This window comes from Euwallacea similis, chromosome 30, assembly GCF_039881205.1.
Source record: "Euwallacea similis isolate ESF13 chromosome 30, ESF131.1, whole genome shotgun sequence".
NCBI lineage: Eukaryota > Metazoa > Arthropoda > Insecta > Coleoptera > Curculionidae > Euwallacea > Euwallacea similis.
The window spans coordinates 1,843,000-1,870,176 of record NC_089638.1 but is presented as its reverse complement, the minus strand read 5'-3'; the positions used below and the strand labels follow the sequence as shown (position 1 = coordinate 1,870,176).

Here is a 27,177-nt window from a genome sequence, read left to right as displayed (position 1 = left end):
TTCAATCTTCTAAGATTAGTTATCAATTATTACTTTTAATTTATTTGCGGAATGTGTAAAACTTTAAAAACGATCAAGACAGAATTTATTTTCTGCAATCGTTATTCATTCCATGACTTACTGAAATACTAAGAAGTTTTTTAATACAAATTTATCTTAATAACGGTGAGAATATATTTATATATTTTAGTATAATATATATATATATATATATATAATATATTTTAGTTTTTATCGAGACTGGATCAACGGCGATGCGTTACAAAACAAGTAATTAAAATTATATAAAATACGATTAAAATATTGAACACAAATCAACCTAAACAAAAATGAATAATTTTTTTCTGAACAAGATCTTACCCATGCAGAGCTTTCTCTCCGAAAAAGTCTCCCTTGGTCAAAGCTCTGATAAACTTTTCTTCGGTCGAGTCCTTCTTCTTGATCGTCACCTTAACTTTGCCTTTACTAATAATGAAGAATGTGTCACCTCGGTTTCCTTGGCGGATGATGTAGTCTCCATTGGCGTAGTAGCATTCTTCCAGGACGTCCGATATTTTGATCAGCGTCTCCTCTGGCAAGTCTTTGAATATAGGAACACTGAAAGTAAGTTCTCGTTATTTCAGTTCTATGGTTTCAATCATGGAGAAATTTAGAATAACCCTTTAGGTAATAAAATGCATATTCACACCGATGATATTTGGAGAATTTTTTTCAAATTAACGTAAGAGAAATAAGTATAAGGCGGCTCATGTAAGCGGACTATTGGAGTTTTCTGCTTATGTTAAATATATATATTAAATGTTTTTCCTGCTTATCCAAATATATTAAAAAAAAAAACAGATAAGTATACGTTTTCAGAAGTATGGGGGACAAACTGATTTTGGATTAAAAAAAAAATTCAGTTTTTTGTCATACAAGTACATTTTAGAAACACCCGGTATAAGATGTTCCATTAAAAAAAATCTATATAATTTGATACGACGTGAGAAATTTGATAAGACTGGTGCATATACATATGTATAAAAATGATTTTTTAAGGCATTTAAAAATTTTTACAAGTCTAGATTTTGTCAATGTATTTGGTTCACATTCTGAAATACCGGTACTAACTAAACTAATGCTTTTCCTATTGTAACTTTGAATCTGAATCAAAATACTTAGTATTTTATAGTGTAAGTATTTACTAAGCCTTTAAGTACGTGCGGCATGTTGCAAAACACAATGCACCGCGGAAGCGTTATAAGATAAATAGAGAAGTATTATGAATTTGTCAAAGTGCTTAGATGTGCCGGAATAAAAATATTTAAAATAGTTTCCTTAGTAACCCTACATCCACCATAATGATCGTTTTATGCACGCTGCAGCGTGCCGTAATCGACGATTATGATGCATGCATAATAAAAGCATCGATATTATGTTACTAATTAATGCACGAGGGAAAAATTGAGGAATGTTACTTAATCTGCAATCTTTGGAGCTACTTTGAAGGTTAAGATGTATTTTCAGCTGCTTTACTACCAGTTCGAAAAAAATGTGGGTTAATCGAATTTAAAATTAAAGATAATTGGGAAGTGACTGTATGCATGTGGGTCTATGCACTTTTCCTTCATATTTAAATAAGTACGGATATTACATTTCCTTAAAGTTTTGAAAGAGAAATTTTCGGGCCTGAAACAAATTGCAAGTAATAATTTTTTCCACTAGCTTTAAAAGATACCATTATTGGGTGTGTTGACTGACTGTGATATACGTTTTTTGTCTTTTTTTTTAATAAGGGAATAACAAGTTAATAATGACATGTATATATATGACTTATTATTTATCTAGCGAGCTATTCGGCCACAAAGTCTTCATGATTCTCATTGTTGCTTTATTTATGGTTGCCATGTAGTATTTAAACATCGAGGTTGTAAAATCCCAAAGTAACCTCAATGATATGTCGTCTTTTTGTTTTTTTTTTGTTTTGGTTTTATTTGAATTCTATGTTGTTTTTGGTACCATAATTAATACAATAATTTGCAATAAAATATATGTTCTCGTAAAATGTGTCCTAATTTGAACGTTGGGCCTGAAGATGTTATAACATGCTGCAGCATGCATAAAACGATCACTACCGTGAATGATTGTTACTTGGCAAACCATATTAAAAATTTCATTTCCGGCATCTTTAAACACTAACAAATCCGTAACACTTCTTTCTTGATCCGAAAAACGTTAAAGCCCTTGCGGTCGTCCGCGGCGCGTCGTGTTTTGCGATGTATCGTACGGATTTTAAAGGCCGTTTTATACACTTATACTATAAAATACTATTTTAATTGACACAGACCTAATAACATTTTTATTAAATAACAAAACATAATTACTGCAGCCTCTTCAGCTTGATATATCGATGTTTAATCCGTCCCCATAATCTCTTCCATTTTATATACAACAAATGAGTGATAGCCGATAACATATCTGCCTGTTCACTGTTACACACGTCTTGCCAGGGAGACTAACCGAACTAAACTAATCAGAACTATGTTGATAAATACATATGAACATTTCTAATCAGATGAGTCAAATTATATGAAACTCATAGGAGAGTTCAAAGTATAGACTGGTAGGGAGAGAAACAAACAACCAGGTTGCTTTGTCTTCTTATCTTTAGGTTTTAAAATTTTGACCAGTTCGAGAATAAAGAGTTTATTTGATGGTAAATTTGGTTGGTGCATTCCAATACTGCCATTGGTTTAAGTAAATACAAAAATAGTCCGTGCTTATTTAGAACCGAACAATCTCGTTTGGTCACTCACGTTTCATCAGGTTGGTGATGATAGATTAGACCAGCTGAAACAGCATTACTTAAATTCTAGACCCTTCAGTACGTACCTCTTTAGAAAATCGGTATACTCTGCTTGCCTGATCAAACCGGTCCTCATCATAATAGTTTGGAAGCATTGACGTTCTATAGCCCACAGCTTGCAATTTGTGGCAGCTTTTATCGACGCAGTTCTTTGGCAATTGTATAATATTGCCAACTCCCCCAGTACTTTCCCAGGGGTAAGAGTACTGAGGAACTTGTCCTCCCTCGATACTTCGACGCATCCCTCTGGAAATTAAAGAGAAATAATCAATTAAAATAATTTTTTGAACATCCAATATGTACTGAATAAAAATAGTTTTAAGAATGTTCTAAACATTTGATGCGATTTCTTTTTTCTTTTATTTTTTGGAAATAACGCCTCGCACCCTGGTAGGGGTTGGAATTGCATACTATTCTCAGCTGAAACTAACTAGAGAATAATTATCCTTGTTTAGGGCTTGGTGACAAATCTATCACCTTTCAGAACCTAAGAAAAATGAGTAGAAAAACATAAGTAATGAACTAAGTGCATAACATGTGAAGTTTTTAAATCTATGAAACACTTTGAAATTCAGAGAATTTGAATTTCGCTTTATGGACGTGAGTCATATCGTCATTCCAAAAGGTTAATGTGAGATAAGCGATTGGTATTCATTAGACCTGCCTTTTTTCATTCATTTTCGGAGTTGGTGATTACTCTAAATGGAATTTGTTAGTGTTTAATTTCTTTTATGTGTTCGAGATTGACCTCTTGCTCAAACATTGGTAACCAAGTGATATCTATCTTCACTGCACAGGAGATCACACTTTGATTTTTATTAAGTAAAATATATTCATTTTGTTTGATTTACGCCTCTTTGATTTGTTTTATTTTCTTTGGTTTACGCCTTTTTGGTTACCGGCAACGATGCTTGTATTATTATTTCAATCATTATTGTTAATTATCAAAGGCATCTTGGCATATATTTGAACTACGAAATCTTTATTTTTAATGGAGTATTGGTGTCCGTGAACTCTCTTTTTTAAAAGTCTAGAGAATTCGTCAATATAAATTTTTTCATATTCGCGAAGAATTTTATACATGCTATTCCAGCAATCATAGTACAAATGTGTATGGGGGGCTAGAGGGTAAACAGAATAAAACCATTTAAAAAAGCTTGTCTTGAGACAAAAGTTATTTTTTTTCATTATATACAGGGCGTCGAAATACTTTTTTAAGTCTGTAAATTAAGAGCGTCTCTTCATAGAAGTCTAGATTTATGATTTGTGGACCCCCGCCGCTTCAGAGACACGTATGGTGCTGCAAACTTCTAAAGTGGTGGGAGATACCCCATTTTAACTACGTTTCAAATTTTAAGTATCGGTATTTTTTGAATTCGAAGAGCAAGTGCTCTAAGAATACAGATAAATATTTGTAGTGATTGTAATGATTGAGATAGTGATGGCAAGTGATTCCCAATGTTTTTACTGTCAATTTACAAGAGTGTGAAATTATTATGACTATCCTTGCTTATGACAATTTTGCTTTCGCACGATGCAGTAACGTTACGAACCCTTAACCTTTGCAGGTAATCTTGTTCCTTATTAGATTACGTTAGTTGACCCCATCTTGACCCAAAGAAGTGTGGATTCCAAAGGCACATTGTTAAGTCACGCTTAATTTGCAAGCCATTTGTCAGGTTTACAATTCAACGACTATAAGACACGTTTTTCACGTAATTCCTTCATTTTCTCCATTAACATGAAAAGTGCAAGATGCCTATCTAATAATTCGGCGGCAAATTATCGATCGTTTTTAATAACAACTTTTCTTGGATTAAGACACATTTTTGTTTACTTAAGCGATAACGCGTTTTTAATTAAATATGCAACCAATGTGAATAAACTATAATGTTAGTTTGGCTGGAGATTACCTCAATTTATACAATTTTCACTCATTAAGAGCTTCAAATTAATAACCAATTAATGGGAACGAATGCATAATAATCGACTTTAAATAAATAAAATTTCATATTAAATTGATTACTTATTCTAACAAGAAATCACTTAAAGATATACTTTTAATTACCATGATTTATGCATGTTGCTAGTGAATTGGGATAATTAATTAAGAAAGGGAATTTAATTTTCAATTTAGTTTTAGAGCTAGAAATGCACATTCAGTAGTAGGTTTATAACCGATTATTAAACTGGAAATTTGTTTATTTCACATCAAGGGAGGTACCGAGTGATTAACGGAATGCAGTTCCCAAACTGACTGGAAAACTGAATTTATCCTGCGTACCGGAAAATGACCCTAATGAATAATTGGAATATCAGTTTTGAAGCTTTATGGTTATTTGCAAAATGGCTTAAATTTGAAACAGTTTTATTCTTCTAGGTTTATTTACTGGAGCGAGTGTGCGAATATATTTAATGGCACAGGTTCAAGATAATTTCGCTTAGAGAAAAACTATAAAATTATTTTTGATTCTTACGTAATAATGATGCGACATTTTCGCTTTAACTAGAAGTTGCAATCGATTGCACAATTCAGCGTTTTATTATTAATGCTTTATCAAATTTAACTGCAAGCAAATTTCCATAGAAACCTTGAAATTGAGGCTTGGTAGTGGTCACGGTTTCTCTGGAAACTAGCTTTATATTAGGGTTAACAGCACATTAATAGTACATAAATCTAACTGATAATAACATTCACCCTTTACAAAAGGTTCGAAAACCCTTATTAATGTTTCGGTGAGAAATCTGTCATCGTCTTCAGAACCTAGGAAAAAATGTTAAGTATATAAAACTAACCTAGACTAACCTGAACTAAAGGGTGTGGCATGTCGGCATGTAAAATATCAAACAATCTGAAAATTCCTCATCTCAGTCGCTGAGGGATGACAATTATCAATCTGAGTCACGTCATGATTTTGAAAGGTCGATTTAAGTGATCATGCCTTAGGACCGAATTACGAATCGTCTGTTAACTTTAACATTCTAATCCAGTTTCTTTTAACGTATAGACAACGTGTATTATGAAAAGTTTCCGGAATATCATTTTTGTTCCTGTATCGCATAGTATTTTGCCATTTCAAAAGGGTCAAAATTAAAAAAAAAAGGTAAAGAGGAAAAGTGGTTAAAACGGAAGTGTTCTGAAATCACATAGAGTGGATATGGGAGTTCATCAAGTGGAAATGAAAAAAATTAAGTTGTTTGCTTTAAACCATATAACACCTGTCGAAAGCATAACGAATTCAATAATGATGTGTGATTTATCCATTGATTGGTCAAAAAAAGAAACTCCAAGGAGACGTTGAAAATATAAATTTTTTTAGTTTTGGTTAAAATATCTTTGTTGTTTACAATAGCCCTTTCTGGCGTTAAAATTAAGAAAAACTCTTCAGATCAGTTTGATAAACTGTATATCTTTTTGTGTTATAGAGGCATAGCAAAATATGTTAAACCGCTCAATTTTGTCCAAGCTTATAATTTAATGGTGAGACGTGATGGGTTAAATTGGTTTTCATTTTTGAATTGATCGGAGCCAAGTCACGAAAAAATAGATGTTTCTACTGCAGTTACGTACAAGAAAAGTTGTAATCAAGCATAAAAATTATAGTTTAACCACAACCTCTACGTTGTAAAACTTGTACTTTGAGTCATTTAAAGAAATTAAGGTTTTCATTGTTGCTCAGCACAATCAAAATCAGTAGTTAACTTGCAGTTGGAACTAAAAACTGCATTATCGGAACACATTGATTTGACATATTGATTTGAGTCATTAACCGACTGAAGCAGTCCAGTTAACGACACAGACAGTCTTTAGGTGCACAAAATGAGTGTATGTGTAAGTAACAAACACAAAAAAGCAACTGTAAATAATTGCATATTCAATCGAGGTCTTCAGTGAGTTGTAACATGTAGGTTATTATTAAGAGAACAACAAAGTAACGCAAAAGCGAAGACTGCGATCTTGATAAAGAGGCGCAATGTACTTTTTATGTTAAGGCACCAAGAATCCAAAGATGGGGCTTGGTTGTGAACAATGCGATATTTATTTTTATATCATCGTAAGTTCTGCCTACACAGCACAAAAGTTATACCGGATTTAGATGAGCGATTCAATTTATATACTAGTTAACATACTTTGCATGGTTTAAACTGCAGTGATCAATTAGAGTGTGACGTTTGTTTAATACCACGCCAATCATGGTTTTATTAAAAATAAACGCATTTCGTTACAGGAGAGACTGCAAGTCATTTTTAATTAAGAAGTTGTACATATAAACTTTGAGAAGTATCACATTAAAAGAAGCAGTAACGCAGAGATATCGCATCATAGTAAACAATACATTCGTCACAATCATCATGTACATATTTACATATACAGTTACAGCATTGTTTCTTGTAACAGTCCATTAATCTAAAATATCACCTTAAATATCTGATCAGCATCGTCTTTTAAAGAAGAAAGAGTTCCTTTGAGGCTCCCTCTATTTTAAGAAATAGCTTCAAATAGACTCGGTAACCAAATATATATTTTTTTTGAATATTTCAAGTGCCAATCTTAATGACTATGAAGTCTGTAGAACCCCGGTAATGCTTCTAAATTTGGGAATATTAAGGAACTTTTCGAAGATTTTGAAAAACGGATGGGTGAATTTTCCTGAAAATTGCTGGCTACCTTCTGAAATTGTTTAATTTCCTATAAGACCTGGAAAACGTTGGTTATTTTTTAGGCCATGTCAAACCACTTCTCAGTCGGCTTTGAAGTCTCTATCATTTTAATAACTCCCTTAAAATCTGGGTTATAGATTTGCGTCACGTATCATTAAGAACGTAAGTTGCGTGAACTTTTGGAGCCCAATTTGTAGACTTACGTTTTCAATCAACATCACAAACCTGGAAATATTTTATCCCGAAAGGCTCAAAAGTCATTAGGTCTTTTTTGGTATCACTTATTTCTACGAGAAACTATGAGACAATACGTTGCGATCCTCACCCCCATCCAAATGGAAATCATGTTGGAATTTGCCACTAATAAAGCTTAAAATTTACATTTTTTTTCTTCATTCTCTGATGTGCAGTCAGAAAGTGGAATTTCGAGACTTGGGGCAATAATTGAACGTCTGTCTACACTTACGATGTAAATTTATCGCCAATTACGGTTAAAATCCCAGTTTGGTCTTACTTACCTAAATTTCTTTTTGGATTTCATTACCGTGAACAATTTTTTATGAATTACTAAAATATTATATAGGGTGTAAATGAAATACGGAGACATATTTTCAGAACTGATTTTACATTCAAAAATATGAAAAAATTGATATAAACATGGGTGCGCAAAAGCCTCGTAAGGGAGCTACGGCCTTCGAAGGTGGCTCTCAAGAAATGCGGAATCAAGGGGGGAGTTATATTTACGGAACACATCGGTTAGGAAAAGTTATTTTGCAAAGCTGTTTGCTGCCCACCTGTTTCCATTAGCACGACCATAATAATAACGTATGTGTGCAAGTTCTTCAAAGAAATAATCCATGTTCTTTTAGTATGTAACAAACTCTGGACCAACACGATTAAACTAAAAAAGTAACTTAAAAATCACTTAACTTACAATATGACTATCATTACTTTTATTTTTACATAAACGTTATTTATGATACAATAAAATCCTCTTTGTAAAATCATCATGGTACTCATTTTGAACACCTGCCTCAAGACTGTTAAATTACGTAGTTTCGCAATTCTTTTTAAAAATGTTTTTTTGCAATTGGTCTTGAACTTGATTTTTTGAGCTTTCACGTTTCAGACCTTCTATCAAAAAAAAGTTTTATTTTACTAGACAAGTTCACTACCCCATTACAGTTTCTCACCATGCAATGTTTTCTTTAAAGCGGCATATCTCTTAAAAGGTCTGTTCTACGACAATTTATCAGGAGCACCTTTTCTATGCAATTTTGGACCAGAAATCACATTCCATGTCAAATTGTCATAAAAGTTAAAGCATACAGGAATATCCAAAGTCATTGTAGCCGCCCCGGTTCCACACGCCGTTCAGCCTTTTTTGGGCCACCTCCGAAGGACCGTCTCTTCCTTAGGAGCCTTTTACGGACTCACGTTTATATCAATTTTCCTTCACATTTTCGATTGTAAAATTAGTCCTCAAAATATGTCCCCCTATTTCATTTACACCCTGTATATCAAAGTTACTTCTCTTCTTTGTACCTTATATGGGTCAATGTAAAAATATCTCATGTGTTTTGTTTGAATTCGGACGGTACATTTGGGACGTACGTTCCAATTTTAACAGTTTTAGAACCAAAAATATGTACGAAAAAGCTTTCATTTTTCGACATGTGTGATTATTGACTATTAACTCCGATCTCTGAATCTTTAAGTCGCATAATATATTAAATCTAAATGTCTTCAAGCCGAGAGTAAGTCCATTTCACTCTTATCTATCTAGTCCAATACAGTACAGTTGCAGGGGAACGACTGTCGGTACTCAGCATGCAAAATTGCAAATAACGGCACGTTCGATGATGGTACTTTACGGTTCTGAATTTTTCTCTTGTGTGTCCATAAATACGAGTGTTCAATTACGGCGCTTAGATAAATGATGAAAGCGGCATACGATTTACCAGAGGAAGTAAATTATTATCCTGCTTTTGCCTGCATTTATTAGACGATGGGCAAAAAGCATGCAAATTCTTTGTAAACATGCAACAGCCATATTGGCGAAGTAAAAAATTAGATGATGATGATTATATTATTTTCTTGTTTCGTGTTGGCACTGCAGATAGATTATGGCACGTAGTGCTCCATGGAACGGTTATGTTTCATTTGGTTTACCTACACGCTTGTAATAACGTATTGTTATGGTAGACCTATTCCTTCAGGTGAGTGCTGTATCAATGTACAGGCTATCAGGTTTCTTTGTTGTAGGACTTTACCCACGTGTTCCGCGCTCAAAAATAGTGCTAGTTTGTAAATTTTGATGCTACGAATTTGGTAACGCAGCGTTTTTCGAAGACAGATTATACATGTAGCAAACTAGCACAGTTTTTCTCTAAATTGTCTCCCTCGCTATTCTCTAAATTTGGAGTCTCCAAAAGCGATCTACTGCAGTCGTGGACGCCGCTCGTTCTCAAGACCCGGCGCAGCACATTTTAAGGGCTCTGTCCCATTTAAAAAACTCTGGTGGCATAGTTTCTGATATTATTTTAGTTCCCTGTTAATTTGAGATTCAGGCGTGAAAGGGCTAATGATGATCACTTCAAAAAGTACCAGGAAAAAAATCACGTCCCGCTCCCATGGGCTCCATAAACGGTACAATTTACTATAACCGTACCAAAATACTTGAGGTAGAAGCAATACACCACACACAACAAAGCGTAGAAATAAGTCATTGTCAGCAGTGCCATAATGCATTTACATTTCAATAGACATGCATGTATGCAAAATTAATTTTGCAGAACCACGCTGTTACATCAACGGATTACAAATGGGAAAAGGCATTCTCGAGATAACAAAGTTCCTTGACAATTGCGTTAATTAATCATACGAATGAACTTTTCACTGAAATAAAGGTGTACTTGTTGATTGCTTCCTTGCACAATATTACAGTAGGATTTGCAAAATAGTTTCACCTCGAGGCATTAAGCTTTGTGCCTTAGTTGCACCATCGCGAACGGTTAAATCTGTACGGTGAAGACGTGCATATTAAGCTCAAACTGTTTTCGTAGGACATAACAGGAATGCCAAATTACTGTATAACAGTGCGTTCCTTGTAATTTCGCAAGGCAGTAAAGTGGTTGTTCATGTATGAGGCAATTAGTATTCCTTTTATGTTTGGTACTTGGAGCAGTACCCGAAAAAAGGAGACTTAATTTTGTAACGGGCTTCCATTATTTGATTTCGCCTGACTTTAATGCATGTTTTGCTTGCACACTGTTGAGCCAGAGATCCCACTTACAGGCTATGGTTATTATTGTTAGTTTCGCTTAGTAAGAATACGTAATTAGATCAATCAAGAAACGGAAATATTTACGAGGATAGGACTCATCTGGGTGTAATGGTGATGGTCTGTGGGAAGCTGATCTCGGTATTAACTGGCCAGATGTCTGGGATTAATATTACAGGAAATTAACTAGATTGCTATTAATTGCTTTAAATGCAGTAGAACTAAACAAAGGCTAAAAATCTCGAGATGATGGCGATACTCAATTAAACATTCCTCCTACCGCTTAAGTAATATGGTAATTCGATTTTTTTAAGGAAAAAGGTAATAAAGTTAGGTATCGAAGCAAAAAAGTACCCTGCTTTTATTACGTAACTTATAGTTTCTAGCTCTAGCACGTATTTCATCAGGTAGGTTCACCTTACTTTACATATTCATAATCTGCAAGGTTAATTATTTGCAGTTTTCAATGTACCGCACTTTTTCGACCTCGCGGACATAAGAATTAAGTGCGATTATATAAAGCAAGGCAGCAACGATATAGGCATTTTAATCTACCGAGTTAATAACTGAAACATGACCAGAAGTTGATGTGTCTCACACCTTGCTTGAATGAGATGAGACTGTTGATGCGACACGAAATCAGTAAAATTCAGAGAGATTTAAAAGCGGTAGCCCTGGTACACGTCTAGATGACTCACTAATGCGGAAATGAATCTCATTATGTAACCAAAATTAGTTATGCAAAGAGATCCAATTGTATCGTTTATTAATAAAATTTAGGAGGAGGAGGAGGAGGATAGAATTTAAGATTAATTTCTGTCCTTTATTGTCTTTAGGACGTACCCCAAAATTGACAAAAACATATTTTTTATTAAAAAATATAAAATTGCTAAGCGGACGCGAAGTCGAAACATCCAGTACGAAACTTTCCGGACATTTTTGGAAAAATCAAGAATTATTATAATTTAAAAGGGTACATTAAGTAATTAAGTAATTAAGTACATTAAGTAATTGAGAGTTCGGCTTTACCGCAGGTTGATCGAAACCTTAGAGTTTCCGAGATCCTAAAGCTGAACACCTTGAATTTGGCAGTACCTAACATTTAACCGCGTTTAATAAAGATCATAAATAAATAATTTCTCTACTGGCCAACATTGTCTCCACGGTATTTATTTATTAACATCATTTCAAATTAAATTTTAATTTCTCAACCTCTCTTCAAATCCCATATTGGTTAAAGCTTTCACGAGCCACAACTGAAGTTAACCAAAACAATAAAAATAGAAGAATCATAATGAAACGCAAAGTGACTAGTGAGATGGTACGGCTTTTCAATGTGCAGCAAGTTTATACCAAACAGTACTATTTAGGTACTAAACAACCCATAAATCCCAATGTTCCTATTAAAAAAAAATTTACCGGAACTTTCGTCATGGTTCAGGCCTTGGAACAATAGTTACAAGATTCTGCTAATCGTGGTCAGTGACGCATTTAATGTCTGTCCATTTAAATGATTCAAAGGATGAAACCATTCCTAAGAGGTTAATTATTCAGAGGAAGTAGATTTAAATTAACATGTGTAACAAAGATCTTTTTATCAGTTTGTAGACGGAACGTGTGCGTTCGCTTTGAGAAATTGGATGTATTAGACCCGCATGGTAAATAAGAAACTTACTGTGTGCATCGATGGTGTGACAGTGAGTGTATTGATGAGCGTATCGATGAGTATCGATGAGTATCGATGAGAATACCAATGTATGTATACAATATCTTTGTGTACACAAATCCGATATAGGGCCACATTGTCGAAATTTGCAGGTTTAAATACATCACGATATAAGAAATTTTAATGAACATAATAAAATAATTCGCGATAGCTTATTAATAACTCAATAAGCCCAATATGTTAATTAAATGTGAAATTATAATTGACCCAACTTGTTTGGTTATATAATATTAAAATTGACTTTATCCTGCTGATTTTAATTAGGTATTAGTAATAAAAACAAGGCATCGGTCAATGTTGTTTCTTGAAGTGGAATGGGCTTGGAAAGTTAAACTAATAAGAGCTTAACTGCACAGGAAATGATTAAATTTTTTTAGTGTCTGAAACACTATAGCGATGGATGGAGCTCGATCATATCGTGTAATGATTTACTTAACATTTGAATTTTCAGTGTTTGAGTAATTTTAGCGTTAAAGTATCATAAAGCTGAACTCTTATTACCTTACAACGGTATTTTGTCGCAGATCTTGCCTTCACAGCTATAATGGAGCTTGCAGATTATAAGCTGTTATCGAGTGTCATAGCAAAGATGAAGACATTGATTGAATCACGAGGGTTTAATTTGTTCTCTATTCTTAATAATAATGCACTGAAAACATGGTGGGCTGAATTTAGATATTTTTACTAAACCAATTTCATTATAAAATTTGTCATTGAGCACAATGAACAACTGAATTAACAAATAATATTTCTAAGGCACCATTAACGGCTATTGGGTAAGATCTCGCAATTTAACAGCTGGAGGAGGTAGAAGACATGGCCACTCAAGTCCAAACATATTGCAAGCGGAAATTAAATGCCATCATCAATTCGCAAAAAAAGACTTAAATATGTCGATAGGCGAGTGTGTAGTAATTATCACACGATTGTGTAATTCCGTCATCGACCACTTTTATTATGTATTTAGTTATTTGCACTTGCACAATAAATACTTGACCGAAGTATTTTTTAAAATAAATTGCTTATGACGATCTAATTAGTTATAACGTATCGCGCCATACTCAATTTAGATTAATGACAGAGTTGTGAAATGCAGAAATCTAATTGATGTTAACGTTTTAACTAGTGTTTCGGATATGGTTGGAAAATTGATAATTTAGTTTGTGAATAATGCTAATAGTAATTAATGCTAAAAAAATCTATTTAATGTAAATTAAACTGTGCTCGTTCAAAAATGATCAAAATCAGTACGTGGTAAAACATAAACAATACGAGCGAAGACATCTTAATAATACGACAAATTACTGAACCTACTGGAAGCACAAACATGCGTTAAATTAGTTATATACTTAACAAGTGTGAAAAGTAACATTTCCACACGCGACAGGAGTTGCGTCGTGAAGCGAGCGCATTTCGGCCAACACTTTTCGCACTTGACAGAGTTAAAGAACTAGTTTCTATTCGTGTATAAAACAATGTTTTTTCGCACGCATAATCGGGCTTCAATGTTACACTTTTCCGCAACAGAGCATAATTAATTATTTACGTATAATTAATAAAACTCCAAGCCTGCCGATAAAGAGGAGAGAGATACGACATGTTCATAGCATGGATGGAAATAAATAAAAAAACAAGAACAAAGGTAAGTATTAAAGATTAATCATCAAGCTCACTAATGGTAATCTCTGCAGGTAAAACGGTATACAAGCACTTGCTCACTATATTCGTCAAAATGGAACGTCCAGCTCGTAAGTGCACTTTAAGATAAACCAAATTTTTTCCCCTGTCCTATAATAATAAGTTTACTCTTAAAGAACCTATAAGACGTGTAATGAGACGTATCTTGATAAATTACCTAAGGATGTCTTGCGGAGGTTAAACGAGCCACATTTTCTTATATTAAATTTTTGAAGGACAAATTGATAAGCTCCGGGGAAAAATGGTGCAACAGGTGCTCAAAACCTGTTCTTTTGTGGTATTTTAAAGCCGAGTTAGCGCCCATAAAGACCACATACATAATTTTATTCTATTGGTGAAGTAGAATTTATTGATTTATTAGAACGTTAAATAGTTATTGAAGCTTACGTTGCACAAAAGAAGAGAAAAACTTTGCGTAATAGTCAATATAAGGAGCGTCTTCTTAATTATGAATAATTACGTACAGGCGGGAATGATAAGATACCAACATCTGCACAATACAGCAACGATTTTTTTACGTTGATTAATCTGACTGTGAAAGTTATAATGAGTTACTATTAAAGTGATTAAAAACGTAATAAATCGATATAATAATTATGGCTGCCTAACCATAACCAATTTTTCGATGGAACTGAAAAAAACGTTCAAAAATGTTAGTAAAGGCGTGGAGCGGCAAATTGAAGAAAATATAAATTTTGCAGAACGAATAACTCAAGAGTGGTAAAAGTATATAGTTCCTTATCTTGACCGCACTGAAAATGATAAATATTACAAAACAATAATATAATTAGTAAGGAATCCAGGGCCAAAACACAGAGTCGCGTAAATGAAAATTTTGAAAAAGAAAACTTTTTCCTAATTTTAATAAATAAAGTGATAGTTTTCTCAACCAAAATTGGTGATCAAACGGATTTTCTTGCGTAACAAGTTAGAGAATGAAAGCATATATCTTCATTTTAGAACTCAGTTAACAGATAGGACCAATAGCAGCAATGATTCAACAGATATAAGACCGCTTAAATATGGTATATACATATACATAATGTATGTATATGTTACATACCTTGTAATTTTGTAACACGTATTCATTAACACCCTGTGTATCACAGGATGTATAGTAATATTAACATATTACCATTTTTAGATATTACTGTAATATAGAAATAATAGTTTTTACAAACGAGTGTATTAATAACGGCGGTTAATAACCAAGAAACTTTATCCCAGTTTAAATCATTTTTTGTTCAGCTAGAGACGTGGAAGATTTGGTTGTGAAACAACCAGTAAATTCAATTATTTACAAAAACGACTAAAATCGTGCTTCACATATTTATAAATCATCTAAAAAATAATTTAGTCATTATGGTTTGTTTAGTCGCTACTTACGACGTAATGCATTTGGGCCTTCAAAGTATGATTGAAATTTACCTTTTTCTTTAGAATTTGCTCCCTTCCGGCGACTGGCACTTAATGTTCCACAACTAAACTCAGAAACACTATCTTTGCTTATGTTACCAGTCCTCCTACGCCTTACCGCATACGTATGCACCGGCACTAAAAGTTTTGGTCTGGGGATGGTAAAATCGGTATTCCGCAACGAAGAATTAGATGGGGAGCCGTGCTCCATCTTAGTCCTATGCTCCCCACCATCCTTGTAAATGCTATTGTAAACTTCATCATAATAATGATCATCTTCTTCCTTGTCACTTTTAACCACACTTAAGTCACTGCTGGAGCAAGATGAAGGGACAATATGTTTAGGAGGCAACCTCTGCCTTATTTTCTTAGAGTGCTCATAATATCCACTATCGTTTCTAATGAGATCTTTGCCCCCGGTTTCATTTACTGTAAGATATTGGTTCTGCATATCGACCCACTGACTAATCCTCCCATCATCTATAACCTCCACATCTTTATCAGTGGAACTTATCTGCTGCAGTAGCTCATGGGTTGGGTTGACTATGACGCGTACGTGACTATTTTCGGAAGCATTATCACGTTTCACAATTTCTTCATCAATGTCAGTGCTGATTTCATCAAACCTAACGCTCTTTTTTATTTGACGCTGCAGGTCTTCAATAACTATTTGAAACTTCTCTTGCTCACCACCATCCAGCTGTAACTTAGTCCTTGGTTTTGGAACTGGGTGGAGGTTTTTGATGGTGGGCTCTTCAATAATACCTTGAGAAGGTACAAAGTAGCTATTGTGATCATTGGTTTTGGCAACTTTGGAGTTGATTTTAGATAAAATCTTATCACTGTGGTATTTCAGCCTAATGCTATCATTGCTCTTAAGTTTTCTTGGAGCGGCGTATAAGTCTTCATTATTATCCTTTCTAATCTCCTCTAGTATATGTTGATACTGACCTAACCTTGATGAAACAGTACCATCGCTTTTTGTGCTATATTTGTCCCAAGAGTTGGATTTCGAGCTGCCGCTCGACAAATTCTTTTGCGCATCAATCCAGTTGGCTTCATACAGCTGCCCTCTGGCATGGTTTGGTATGTCCATTTCCAGCCATGCAGGGTCGTTAATAACTGCTTTTCCAGGATATCGTTTAATTTTCATGGTTGGTAATTGCATGTATGTCAGTTTAGTACATATCTTCTCTTAGAGAAAGCTGAAAAAAATGTTTACGGTTATGCATAATCTAATTGGATACGTGGTGCTGACTCAGAGGCGTTGCGAATCCTCATGGCTTCCTCTTATGGATCAGTTGTTAAATAATCATAGTCCAGTAGTTAGCTAAGTTCATTAAATATGTGACTTTACTTGAAATTGGATATAGTTGCGTTGATTTTGATGACTTGATGCCTGACCTAAATTTAATGGAAACTTTACATTCTATAGCCAGGTGTGTTCATTCAACTGCCAATGTCCGGAATTATTTAGGGAGATAAAAAATTAATTTACAATTTTGATTTAGAGACTTGATTCAAGTTTCCTCGGATGGTTTATTGGTTTGGAGAATTTCCTAATTTTTTAGTTTAAGGTCACATGTTTCCTGTAGCTTTCAAGAAAATTAATTCAATTACTAACACGTAGATTTTCTAGACGAATAACATCCACATGAGTATCTTCCTGTGAGAGTTTCTAGAACCTTGATCGCTCTAATTTTGGATAACCAGATCATTTTAGGCACCTTTTTCAGGTCTTATCAATCACATTCCCCTTCCTTGAGATTTCTGTTGACAATTTCGAAAATTCGAAAAAACATCATTTGTGCAAAAATATTTTATTTTTATAACTTTTTGTTCAATCTAACACTCTTTCAGAAAAATTTAGCTAAAAATAGATATAATCCGAGTTTACAACTTTTTTATATTTTTTAAGATAAACCCGTTAGCCCATGGATTAACATGTAATAGATCACCCTGTACATGATAAATTAATTTGTTGTAATCGACTTTATATTCTCCCCTGATGAAATATAGCTGGCATATCACCACTATTTCTTATCTGCATTGTTTAGAAAGGTCATCTGCATATTATAAAAGTCATTGGGTTTTTGCATTTGTGAGCAAGGTTGAGTAATTGTTTCCGGTATAAATTTACATGTTGATGCAATGCAACTGCAAGCAGGGAAAAAACCGTGTTGAAAGTTGGCGTACATAGAAAAAGAATTAAGTTTGATTGAATTACTTTTCAAGAACTAATTAAACTCCTATATTGAAGCAATCGTTCGAGAAAATCATTGCAAAGATTTCCTATAATAAATTCTTCTTCTACGAAGAATTACTTAGACGAAGCAACTTAACTAAGGCCTACTTGTTCCATCATGAAACAACTTTGGCTTTACTAAGCCAGATCTAAACAGATTAAGACCATCGTATTCTTTGACATTTATAAGAAATAAATTGAAGTCAATATGAGATAAATGAATTTCTTTGGAGGAATAATGGTGTACGAGGGTCGGGCTCAATAAAGCCAAACTTCTTTCACAATGGAACAAGTGGGGGGCCAAGTATAATATGCGGGCGATCGTACCACTACTGAGTAATTGAGTGTCCTCTACTTTTAAATCAAGCTTTATGTGCGAATGTCTTTTAATGAAAGTGGCATTTTATAAAATTCTATTTGTTTGCAAAGTTCCAATTTTAAATTTAATTTAAATTTAAATATTCATATTGTTCTGTATAGAAATCTGCGACATCGCCTTTCCCGCGTTTCCTTCTACATAGAGGACCAAAAGTCTCACATAAATTCGTTACATTGAAGGGAATATTTTTTATGAAAATGCTGGAACGCGTCAAATATTGTTTTTAGTTGTACATTTTTTGATGTAACAGACATAAGGTTATTCATGTAGTAGATAAATATACTTTTTTACTTTTTCATATGCAACCTTTAGAACTTGTGAACATATTTCATGTAACATATCAATGTCTAAATTCAACAATTTTCGAAAAAAATTACAAAAAATAGAAATAACGATAGAACTGTTAATACTTAAAAAATAACAATATAAACTATAATACTATAATCTAATGTATTAAATGTTTGAACTGCGTTCTGTTGACTTCGTGACATTGGACAAGCCGCAACTCAAATTTCACAGGAAATTTTCTTTTTGAGAATTTGATGAGGGAGGTATTTGTTGAACTTTTCGAGTAATTTTATTTTTTAACTCTTCTATATCGTTGGGATTATTTAAATACATCCTATGTTTTAGATAATCCCATAAAAAAGTCCATAAGGGTTAGATCAGGCGATCTAGTAGGCTGCTATAATTGCCATATTGTGCAAATATTCCAATAACTGTTGAATTTGAAGATGGGTATGTTACATGAAATATGTTCAGAATTTTTCAAAGAAATCCAAAACGTTATAATATATATAGGGTTTCATAAGAAAAAAATGAAAAAGTACATTTATCTACTACATGGGTAATTTTGTATACGTATATATCTGTTATCTCAAAAGGTGCACAACTACAAACAATATGGTATTTGACGTGTTCGAGCATTTTCATGAAAAATATTAATTTAGAATTATAAATTTTTAACGAATTTATGCGGGACTTTCGGTCATCTGTGTATATCAGACACTGAATTTGTTATGATGTTGGTATAAAAAAATTGGGGCAAGTTCAACAATACAATTTTAATACAAATTATGTTACACTTTTTCAACAGAGAATTAGTTACAATTCAACACAAACTTATCTGCCATATCAAGACTTGATAATCGAGGAAAACACGAACGATTCTTTGGGCATCACTAAAAATCTTGAATTGAATAAATTATCTGAAAAAAGTATGCTATCAGCCTTTTTCGACCTAATATATAGGAAAAGAAAAAATAGAAATTACACGGAAGTCAATATTCTCACGGTGTTAAAAGAAAGAACTATTAATATTTATATTGATTTGAGCTGCAAACTGCTTGACCATTGATTGATACTTAGAAGTTCCGTTCAAATATTTTAATGAACTATCACTTTGCCACCATGTGATTATATGAACTTTTTCTTATGAGATTAAAGCCTGGCAGGTTGTAATTAGTATTCAACATACGTTTGCTTTAATAATGTAGCGTAAGATCTACATTAATTAAATAGATATTTTAAGGCGTAGGTAAGCTGCAAATAGAGAAAAAGTAGGTAAAATGTAAAGGGTAAAAAAATTATTTCTGTCTCGGTTTCACATACACCTCCACTTTGAAACATTGCTCGACCAAGCAAGCGAAGTAAGCATTAACAATGAAATAACATAGATGCGATAATAAGTACTTAGGAGAAATTCATAATTACTTCAGCGGTTGTGCAGGGCTGGACTGAGACGAGGAGTTTTTTAAAGAGTTCTATCTTGGAGGATTCGAATATTACGAAAAGAGAGGTTTAAGTAACTTTAGTTTGGCTGCTAAGAATGATCCAAGTACGGTTGTTAATGAATGGACATTTTGAATTAAGAACAATGCCGAGTTAGTTCAGGTACACTGATGTATATTTAAAAATCTTTCCAACTTCAACAACAAGCACCATTAAGAGTTCCTCCTCTGTATTAGTAATTCTTTTCATTGCTATCGAAAAATTCCCATGATACAGCAATAATCCTGGTATTATCGTAAGAAAAGTGTTTTCTAATTTAACTGTCGACGGTGAAATCGATCACATCTATTCAAAAATTCCCTGTGATTCAATTTCATTAACTTATGCAAATGAATGTTAAACAGGCAATAATCGAAACGCAACTAAACAATCAAACTTGGTGCAAATCTTGTACCAATTCTTTCGGTCTTGTGAAACCGGACCTCTTTGAATAAGATAACCTTGCGGTCTTGCTTGCAAGCCATAATAAATTGCAGTTTCCATTGTGCAAATATAAATATATGTGTGGTTTCGGACTTTCACTCATCGTACTAATTTGAGATTCTGGTCAGTCTGCCAATAGTAATTTGACATGAATCATATTCATTTAGCTCAATATTGTTTGATTTTGATTGGCATATATTATATACCCAATATTTGTAATGAAAGTTTGATAGTTACTTACAGCTCAGAATCTGGACATTATTAATGAATACATGAAGTCAAGCAAGGCTGCAGCTGTTAGTTAAATTTCACTATTCTGATAGTTTACTTTAAAAAAATACATTATTTTCTATAGTAAAAATACAATAATTTTTTTTTTTTTTTTAATTTTGTTTTAAATTTCAACACCCTGTATTTCAGAAATGAAATTATTGCGCACATATGGTTATATGAGCTTATCTCCTCTTTTGGCCTAAAGAATATACCCTTAAGTTTGCGCCGTATGTTTAGAAAACACCCTGTGTAAAATGTAAGATGCTAAGGTGATTTCACTTCCTCCAATTTCGTCGCTATAAATTGGTGTCTGCTTTACCAAAAACAGTGAAAAGCAATGCGGGGTGCAATGCAACAACACTATGAATTCATAGGTTGTTGGAATGCTCGATGATCCCCACAGCAATAGTGTCGGATTGATATTTAAATTTATTATTTTCAAATGTTTTAAATGCGATTTCAAAAATTAAAGAAATATTTGTCATGTGTTTGAAAACGCTCTTTCAAAATAATAAATTGAAAAAAATAGACCTTTACTACACTAAAGTGTAAAATTAACGGGATACTTAAATTTTTATAATTTTTTACTATTAAAAAAGCCTTGAAAATTTTTCTGAAACTTTGTTTACTTTTATTTACCACAATGTTTTTTCCTATTTCAACTTATTTAGATTTCTTTTGCCTGCAGTCTAGAAAAACTCATGGTATTATAGTTTGTTGAATATCAAGGCGAAAGAAGTTCGAAGAAGAGTCAAATTAAACAGTATTATTGCAAGTTCTTGAGCTATTTTCAGTTTCAGCAAGTTTGCTTCTGGTGAAAATACAGTTTTCAATTTCTTATTCTTACAATAAAAAAATCATGGCACCTAAACAAGTAACGCAAGCTGTTGCCTTGCAAGATGCCGCAGTATTCGTTACATCGCAAATGTCTTAAGAGTTCCTCGAAATACTGTATCAGACGCATTACAATGATTCCGGGAAACAGGACAATTCACCAGAAGGCCAGGACAAGATAGACCAAGAACCACAAGTTTAATTGAGGATCGTTTCATCAGAATACAGGTGTTACGCGACCGCATATTTTCAGCTCCAGCACTTGTCCAACGGTTAAATGACGTTGTTGGTAAGCGCTTAAATGAATCTGGAATAAATTCCAGAAGTCCTGCTCTGGGACCTCTGTTGACTGTAGATCATCGGCAAAAGCATTTACAGTTTGCTCTCGAACATCTTCATTGGGGGATTCAAGATGGGGTGCAATACTCTTCACACTGTATGAATACAGATTCAACAGATACTCATCTAATGGGTGGAATAGAGTTTGAGGAAAAGTTGGTGAAAGTTTTGTAAAATGTTGTTTTTCCCTTAGAATTCAATTTGGCGGTGATGGCGTAATAGTATGGACAGGAATTTCCTTAGAGGCACGTACAAAACTTGTCACCATTCGTGGTGGTAATTTAAATCCTGAACGATACATTGAACAATGTTTCAAAGAACATGTAATGCCATTTGTGCCATTCGTCGGTGAAAATTTTTGTTTAATGCACGACAATCTTTGTCCACACATTACGAGAAGAACGCGAGCGTATTGGGATGAAGTTGGCATTCCTTTATTATCGTAGCCCCCGAGGAGTCCAGATTTGAACTCTATAGAAAATGCATAAAATATTCTTGGCCGATATATTCATTGTAATCATTCCGAGTTTCAATCCATAAATGACTTGGACCAAGCACTTCATGACGTATGGAAGTGAATTGCCCAGGAAGGATTTGTTACGTTGATCCGTAGCATGTTCAATCTCATGGACATCGTGATTAATGTTCACGAAGCGAATATACGTTGCCAAACGTGTTTTTCATTTAGAAAAATTTTACGTGAAAAAATGTTTTTTTTTTGTTAGCAGATTTGTAAACGTTCTTTTTTTTGTAACGTTGTCTTCTTCTTTTCTTCTCCTTTTTTTCTTGCTGTATGAAAAATTTTAACTTCTCAATATTCAATTTCATTAAATTTTCAACTACTGACTATACTGACTAACACTGAAAATATTTTTTAAATGCTTGTTGTCTGGAAAAATCTAAACGTCTCGTTAATTTTGCACTTCAGTGTAGTAACTGTCATTTTAGGAAATTGAAGTAATTAAGATGCAGTCCGCAGCCTTTTTTTTAGAAAGTTGCGGTTTGATAAATTCAAGAAATAAAACCCAATAACTGCAAATAAATAAAACAAATACATGGAAACAGCAGCGGTAGCCTATAATTAGATGCGATATAATCACGAATCGTGAATAATAATACTCTCAGATCAGGCAGCAAAAGTGAAATTATAATTTGCCGACTGCTGCCTTGTGGCGTTGGACTACTTTTAGCCGAAGACTGAAGATGAAGATGAGTGTCGCCGTATTTTATTAGCGCCACTCCGTTTATAAACTACACGTAGAAAGTGCAGGAGTCTATTGGAGAAACCTAACATTTGGGAATATTTTAAGAAAATAGTATACCAGTCTGAATTTTTGATATATGGTGACGACTCAAATTTGAGGGCGCTCAAACATTTAAATTGGGAAACATTCATCCAAAATATGAGGCAGAGGAAACCTGGTTTGCTTAGGCCGGGTTTAAAATTCCTGGTCGTTTTGCCAGCAAAGATCATTTCAATGGAAACTGAGAAATTGATCCGTGCTCTGCTCTGACTTCGTCGTTGTCATCGATATGGTCTTGCTGGCAACGTTACCAGAAGTTCGAAAAACCGGACCTTATCAAGTCACTCGAGGTGCCCAAAGATAATAAATTTATAAAAATTATAACTTCAGACAACAATAACCGAGATTTGCAATGTAAATGCTTAATTAATTTAATCAGCACACGATAGGTATGTGCAATATTTGTTTTAATTCCAGTTCATTAATTTCTTTGAGCTGAAATGTGGAATACTTTATTAATATGAGGAATGTGGACTAACCAAAACCAACCTTTGGCGAAGAAGGTATGTTCCGCTCTTGATAACAGAAAGAAATATGTCTGCAAATTGAAATTTACATTCAGACCATTAAGGAGGAAGTAGGTCGAGAATAGAGAACCATTCGAAGATATAGTCTAGCTAGAGTGGTACATGCGTATTAATTTTTTAACGTTTCTTTTAAAGCGAACGTGACCGCGTGCTTTGTAGCTCCTCATTGTGTCCCCAAAGAAGATTTTTGTGTGCTTAACATCTTTTCGAGAGAAGCAGCTCTTCAAACTAGATTAATAGTTTCTGGTTCGGTCACAATTTGAAACTATATTCATTTCCAACAACAGAAATAATGCAAATTGTTACATAACACTTGCCAAACATTCTCAATTGCAGTGTTATCGAACAATTGCTCAGCAGCTACATTGCAAGGTTAAGAGAGAAAGTTAAAGGATATGTTTTGCTCTTTACATCCGACACAGCAAACTTTTCGTTATGTATTTATTTATAAACAGAAAAACTCTAAAAATCCATTAGATAATCCTTGACCGAACAGTTGAAATTAGGCGTTTCCCTGATGGAATGAGGTCAGTAACTTGCGAGCAACACTCTCTTTTTGAAATGCATTTTCAGTTTGACGCAACTGGTAATTAATGGTTTTCCCGAAGCAGAGGTTTGTCTTGTAATTAAATATAGTAATCTAATACATATCACTCCGATAAAACTTGTGATGATGGTGCACCAGTTCAATGACTTGTTTATTATAAGATTCGGGAAGTTATGTTTTGTCTCACCTTCACGTTCTCTCAGTTTTGGGAGCTTCCGTGTTTCTCACAATTGCGGCAAATTAAAAATAAGTTGGGTACTGTTTTATCACATCCAATTTTAGATTAGATTTTTGAGCCACCAGACATTCAGACTACGCGCAAACATCAACGACAGTCATACTCGAGATAAACGATACTTTCGATTAGAAGAGGTTCTTGTATAAAGTCGTCGGGGGAATGATTAATAAGAAAATTTTTACGCTTTTCTTCTTGAGAAATACAAATTATCACATCGTAATCAACAAATTAGAAAACGAGTTTATAGGTGTTTCTAATAGAACAGAATCTGTAATGTAAATTTTTTTTGCATAATAGGATCTTTTAGACACGTAAATACTGCTTCTTGAAGACATAAATAGTCACTCGAACGACGAAATTTTAAAATAAATTTCAAAAAACTGTGAGTGAAAATTTCGCTATTACGTTATCAGTGAGCACTTTGCACAAATCGAGGGATAATTATTTTTATCGTTATATGCCTGCCTAATATTGAGGGAGAAAGTGAGCCCGGATGTAGGTCATTCGACATATGCAAAAACGCAATGATCATATTGTGAGTGCGAACGTGATTGAATTTTTTTTATGCAGGGTATTTTAGGTTTCAATCGGGAAAATTTAACAGAGGATAGACCTCGGGGGAAAAATAATGAGAAAAGTTCATATGAACTTGTACATTTTAAAGCTTCGTTATCGAAATACAGGATGTTAGTTTCGATTTATTTTTAATTTTCAGCTGCCTATGTTTTTCAGATATCAACTTGAATGTTTGCAGGTACACCACTAATTTGAATCTACATGATTTGATTTAACAAGTCGCTGAGAATATCTCTTTCGATCTGATTAAAATTGCTCAAATGCTTCTTTCAAATAGTTAGAGGTAAGGACTCGCCGGTCGACTAAAAATAATGTTAAATCGGTGTGTGCATTTGCTGATACGTTTTCAAATGGCGGGAAAACGGTCGCAGGCACGAAAAAAATCCAAGAGGCAGAAAAGTTTCTGAATTGAACAAGGAATTCAAAACATCGGTCACTGAAGGTCAGTGGCACCCCACAAAAAAATTTAGTATAGTAAAATAAGGCTTGACCTCCGAAAAAGGAATACCCTGCAGATTTTCACAGTGACTTGTTAAATCAAGTCGTGTAGATGCTAAATAGTAGTGTACCCGCAACATTTCACGTTTATATTTGAAAGACATAGGCAGCTGTAAAATAAAATTTTTAAAAAATCTGTAACTTTAACACCCTATATTTCGATAACGAAGCTTTAAATCGTACAAGTTCATATGAGTTTTTTGAATTATTTTTCCGAGTTTTATCATGTGTTAAACTTTCCCGATTAAAGCCTGAAACACATTGTATATTTCTGGTTGAATATAATCGACATATTAAAATTCAAATTTGGAATTTTTAACGTTTACGTAGGAGTAGGTACAACACATGAAGTGAGACAACTACAAAATGGATATTTGCAAACAAATCTGTTTTGCGGTTATTCCACTGATTACGGTCGATTATTACAGATAAATGATAAAAACGGAATTCAGCAAAAGTAGCTATAAAATAAAGCGGATAAATGTGGAAATTAAGTAAAAAATTAAATTTTGTTTTGGGATGTAAGTTAAAGGCAACATATCGACTAAATGACTAACAAAGTTATTCACTTTTTGCACAGAGCGACTGGAAAATCACTTGCTGCAGGCGTGTAAGTGCATCTGCAGTTTCGTAATGCATATCTAGATTACCGGGAAGTGTTACGTATGAAAACTGGACCAAACTACGCGAAATCTTGTTCGCGTTGTATCAACATAAGAAGCATTGCGTTCAGCTAATGGAAGAATTAAGTACTCTCAAACAAAGCACATCTATTAGTCTGCTATCACGTTCAACGATAAAAATTGATAAATTGACTCTCAAATTACTAATTTCAAAAATCTACACATCAAAAAGAGAACAAATAGGCCAAATCGATACCATAAAAGAACTAGTGCTACATCGTGCATTCACCATTCCAAACCTGACGTACCCAGATTCCTCAGGGCTCAAGAACTCGATGACCTCTCAGAAGTTCTCTTCAAAGCGATATTTTATCTTATCTGATGTGCTAGGTAAATTTAGAAGACCATAAACCAATTTATTGTATAAATATCAATGGCAAACGAATATGCAGGCGTTACGAAGTTCATGCGAAATAAATACGGGCAATTGCTCAATTTTACGCTTAACATAATTCTTTTTGAACACTTTATTTGGGTCAGTAACGACAAAGAGAAAGGTTCCTTTGGAAGGATCAATTATTGAATAACAATTTCAGCTGATTTTATCTCAAAATAAATTTAAATGCTGTCAGCATTAGATTTATTTCGAGTTTTTTTTTTTAATTCTTTGGCTACGGCGAACTTTAAAATGTCCCATCTAAAATACATTATTACTACATAAATCCGTTACTTAATGTTTTGGCGACAGCAACTATAAGAAAAAAAACAGATTTTCAACGATCATCTCGCCTTCAATTTAAAAACTGATGCAAATGGACCATAGTCAATAATATATAGAGTTTCACTTTCAGGATACTTTTAGCGTATCAAATTTTCTCGCTTCTATGATTTGGAAACTTCGAACGTTATACAAAACGAATTTTGCGAAATTATAGTTTAACTCAATTGTG

General features: G+C 33.7%; 1 protein-coding gene across 3 annotated transcripts in view; it reads right to left on the bottom strand.

Annotated features, from left to right (window-relative positions):
* for (cGMP-dependent protein kinase for) overlaps positions 1-27,177 on the bottom strand; it is an 89,016-nt gene that overhangs the window by 5,716 nt on the left and 56,123 nt on the right. For 2 of the 3 annotated variants that reach the window (XM_066403571.1, XM_066403572.1), the window contains 2 exons: positions 2,872-3,091; positions 361-597 (listed from right to left, as the gene is read on the bottom strand). In XM_066403571.1, the coding sequence (XP_066259668.1) occupies positions 361-597; positions 2,872-3,091 (457 nt within the window). Of the gene's footprint in view, positions 1-360; positions 598-2,871; positions 3,092-15,642; positions 16,836-27,177 lie in introns of all 3 variants that reach the window. The other variant, XM_066403570.1, reaches the window with a different exon arrangement.